The following is a 3,981-nucleotide window of genomic DNA, read 5'->3' on the forward strand; positions in this document are numbered from 1 at the left end:
ACCCAAACCACTTCCCATTCATTCCCACTGCAGACAATCCCAATGGACCCAAACCCCTTGCCATTAAGTCCAGCTTTGCACGATACCAATGGACTCAAACACCTTCCCAGTCTCTCCCACTGTACAGAATCCCAACAGATCCAAAATCTTTCCAATTCACTCCCACTGCACACAGTCCCAATGGATCCAAATGCCTCCCCATTCACTCCCACTGTACACAATCCCAATGGACACAAAACACTTCGCATTTACTTCCGCTGTACACAATCCCAATGGATGCAAACCCTTTCCCATTCACTCCCCATGCATACAATCCCAATGGACCAAAACCCCTTCCCATTCAGTCCCACTGCTCACCAACCAAATGGAACCTATCACTTTCCCATTTACTCCCACTCTACACAATCCCAACTGACACAAAACCCTTTCTCATTCACTCCCACTGCACACAATCCCAATGGACCCAAACCCCTTCCCATTCACTCCCCCTGCACACAATCCAAATGGACACAAACCCCCTTCCCATTCTCTCGCACTGCATATATTCCCAATGGATCGAAAGTCCTTCACATTCATTCCCAATTGCCAAAATCCCAATGGAACCAAACCCCTTCCCATTTTCACTCAATGCACACAATCCCAATGGACCCAAACTCCTTCCCATTCACTCCCACTGTATTCATTCCAATGAATGCCAACCCCATTGCCAGCCAGTTCTCAATGCCAACCTTTCAGCTCGACCGTGGCACGTTGAGAGGGGTGCCATGTCTTGGCGCCGTTGTCCACTCTGCACTCGTACAGCCCCTCGTCGTCTCTCCTCAGGTGAGTGATGTGAAGCCGGGCCCATCTGAGCGATTGTCGTTCGATGTAGATCTCCTTGGCCTTGACCCGGGGCTCATAGGTGGCATCGGTGTACTCGGCCTCGAGGGTGCTAACCATGGCAACCGGAGTGCTTGTGTCCAGCATTCTGACAAACGACCACCAGAAATCGAAGCGGCCTGCACCCTGGGAGTTCGTCACATTACACAGGATGGAAATGTGGGTTCCCTCCACCCTGTAGAGGGGTCCCTTGGGGACCTTGACTATCCGGAAGCTCAACGTTCCTGTTGGGACGACAGGAGCAGACGGACTGACGCACGGAGAAGCTGGAGAGCCGTGATCCGACCTTTGACCTTAAGCGCGCCCTCCCGCCTATTCCCCAACCCTCCGCCCCCACATCTCCATTCTTCAGCTCCCCGACAAAAAAATAGAAAAATCATTCCCTCAAATTCCCAAATCCCGTCGCCATCTGAGCACCCGCTGCTCCCTTTGGATGGGGTAGAGAGTTTCTGAACAGTCACCAACCTCTGAGTGAAAACATTTTGTCTCTCTCCAAAATGGCCGAACACTTGGATCGAGAGCATGGCCCTCCATAACTCTACAGTTCGCAGGGTCGGGTAGTGGGGTTGGGAGGGGGGCACAGTGGAGTCGAGAGGGAAAGGTGGAACAGCCTTTCAGTGGTACCTTTCAAGAAAAGCTCGAAGTCGTCAGGAAGAAGTCAGCACAGTTTCTTTAAAGAGAAATTACCTTCCCTGCCGATTTATTGGGGTTGTTTGAGGGAGGAACCCAGGGCTGAGGAGAAAGTTGGGCCTCGTCGATGTGGATTGCTCTGGGCCAGACCAAACCCCCTCAGAATATATTTGGAAGACGGCCTAGGCCCTAACTTTTTCTGAATTTAAAGGTAATGTTGTGTTCCAGATGTAGTTCAATTGGTCAAACTACACGGCATTAAGCGAAACTCATTTCATTCCTACGCTGCAGTTAAAAATACAACAAAAGAACGAAGAAATCGGAATAACTTCACTCTATTGGAAAACTTAACAGCATAATAGATTATTTAATATTCTAATTTAATAATCCAATATAGTAGCATACCCTAAACACACCCTACGCAAAGGCAAATAGATTGTCTCACGGTCAATTCTGCAATCCAGGAAGATTAAAAACATCAAGAGGGAGCTCTCTGAGAGAGTGAGAGAGAGAGAGAGAAAGTAGCAGGGAGAGAGAGAGAGAGTAGCAGGGAGAGAGAGAGAGTAGCAGGGAGAGAGAGAGAGAGTAGCAGGGAAAGAGAGTGTAGCAGGGAGAGAGAGAGAGTAGCAGGGAGAGAGAGAGAGAGTAGCAGGGAGAGAGAGAGAGAGTAGCAGGGAGAGAGAGAAAGTAGCAGGGAGAAATGCACTGCAGCTGTCACATCCAGCCCCAAGACCCTATCAACTGAAGAGCCAAAAACAAAAAAGTCCCAGTTCAGTAGGAGCTAGACCCCACCCAGCCAGGCTGCTTCTATTGTTCCAAGTTCATGATAAACCCCAAAGCCTCGCGAGCTGTTTACTTTATTGGTTTCAAATAGACACCTCGTTACTTCTGTCTTTAAAAACCTCTCTTCAGAAAGAGACCAGGACAAAAAAATAAACTGCACTTCCTAAAGCCACAGTACCGCCAAAGGATTTCCAGAAGACATTTGATATGATGCCAAATGCTGTATCGGGCAATAGGGAGGTCATGGTGTCAACGTCGGAAAATGAGAGGCTCTCCAGTTCGGCAGGAGGATCGATAAAGCGGACTGTTTCCGAAATGGAGAATGACTGCAGAGATTTCGGGGTTCGGGGGTTTAGGTGACCTTAGGAGCACAAGTTAGCATGGAGGCAAATCAGGACAATAGGATGCTTGGCTTCATTAAAAAGTGGGCTGAAGGTAGGAGGGAGAGGGTCTACCTAGGATTAAATATCAGCAACCTGGTCCCTCTACGTTGATGTTACAGTCAAGAAAGCTTACCGGTGTCTCTACTTCCTCAGAATTTGGCAGGTCCGCAATGATTGTGACCGACTTTTAAAGAAAGCATCCTATCTGGATACACCGCAGTGTTTATCTTGCTCTGTCCTGGACAGCAAGAAGCTGCAGAGAGTGCGAAACACAGCCCAGCCCATCACACAAACCAGTCTTCCTTCCAATGACTCCGTCTACACTTCGTACTGTCTCAAAAAGCAACCAAAGACCCCCTCCCACCCCGGTTATACTCTTCTCCACCCTCTTCCGTCCGTCAGCAGATACAGATCGGAAAACACGCGCGAACAGATTCAAGAACAGCTTCTTCCCCCCGCTGTTATCAGACTTTTCAACGGACCTCTCTCATATTCGAGTCGATGTACCTTTGGTAATGTAATGCTTTGCATTGTATTCTATTCCCCTGACGTGCTTATGTAAGGTACAATTTGTCTGGCTAGCTCCTGAAACAACACTTTTCACTATATCTCAGTACATGTGACAACAAGAAATCCAACCAAATGAAAGTAACAGCAAGAATCTTACACAGGGCATTGGTGTGGCCACATCTTGAATACTGCGTACAGTTTTGGGCTCCTTATTAAAGGAAGGATATTGGAGGCAAGTCAGAGGAGGTTTACCAGACTGAATGACTTATGCAGCTGGATTGGACAGACGAGTCTTGTTTCGGATGGAGTTTGGAAGATTGAGGGATGACGTAGTCTTCAAAACAATCTTTCCCTGATTGGCTAAGGCCAGGACCAGAGGACTCAGAAATTAGGGAGACGGGGAGTCCTTTCAGCCCATCAATGCTACTCAACCATTCAATATGACCCTTGCTGATCCTCTATCTCAACGCCATATTCCTGTTTTCTCCCCAAACCCTTTGAAGCCTTTAATATCTAATAACAAGCTCTCTTTTGTGAACATAGAGGGGCACGGTGGCTCAGTGGTTAGTGCCACTGCCTCATGGCGCCAGGGACCATTGTTCGATTCCACCCTCGGGCGACTGGCTGTGTGGGGTTTGCACATTCTCCCCGTGTCTGCGTGGGTTTCCTCCGGGTGCTCTGGTTTCGTCCCACAGTCCAAAGATGTGCAGGTTAGGGTGGATTGGCCGTGCTAAATTGTCCCATAGTGCCCAGGGATGTGCAGGTTAGGGTGGATTGGCCGTGCTAAATTGTCCCA

At 48.7% G+C, this 3,981-nt stretch overlaps 1 protein-coding gene across 3 annotated transcripts in view; it reads right to left on the minus strand.

The window, feature by feature from the left end:
* igsf8 (immunoglobulin superfamily, member 8) overlaps positions 1-3,981 on the minus strand; it is an 18,030-nt gene that overhangs the window by 8,262 nt on the left and 5,787 nt on the right. For 2 of the 3 annotated variants that reach the window (XM_048620853.1, XM_048620854.1), the window contains exon 2: positions 729-1,103. In XM_048620853.1, the coding sequence (XP_048476810.1) occupies positions 729-1,103 (375 nt within the window). Of the gene's footprint in view, positions 1-728; positions 1,104-1,914; positions 2,073-3,981 lie in introns of those variants that run through there. The other variant, XM_048620855.1, reaches the window with a different exon arrangement.

Source organism: Rhincodon typus, chromosome 48 (genome assembly GCF_021869965.1).
Source record: "Rhincodon typus isolate 14 chromosome 48, sRhiTyp1.1, whole genome shotgun sequence".
Taxonomy (NCBI): Eukaryota; Metazoa; Chordata; class Chondrichthyes; order Orectolobiformes; family Rhincodontidae; genus Rhincodon; species Rhincodon typus.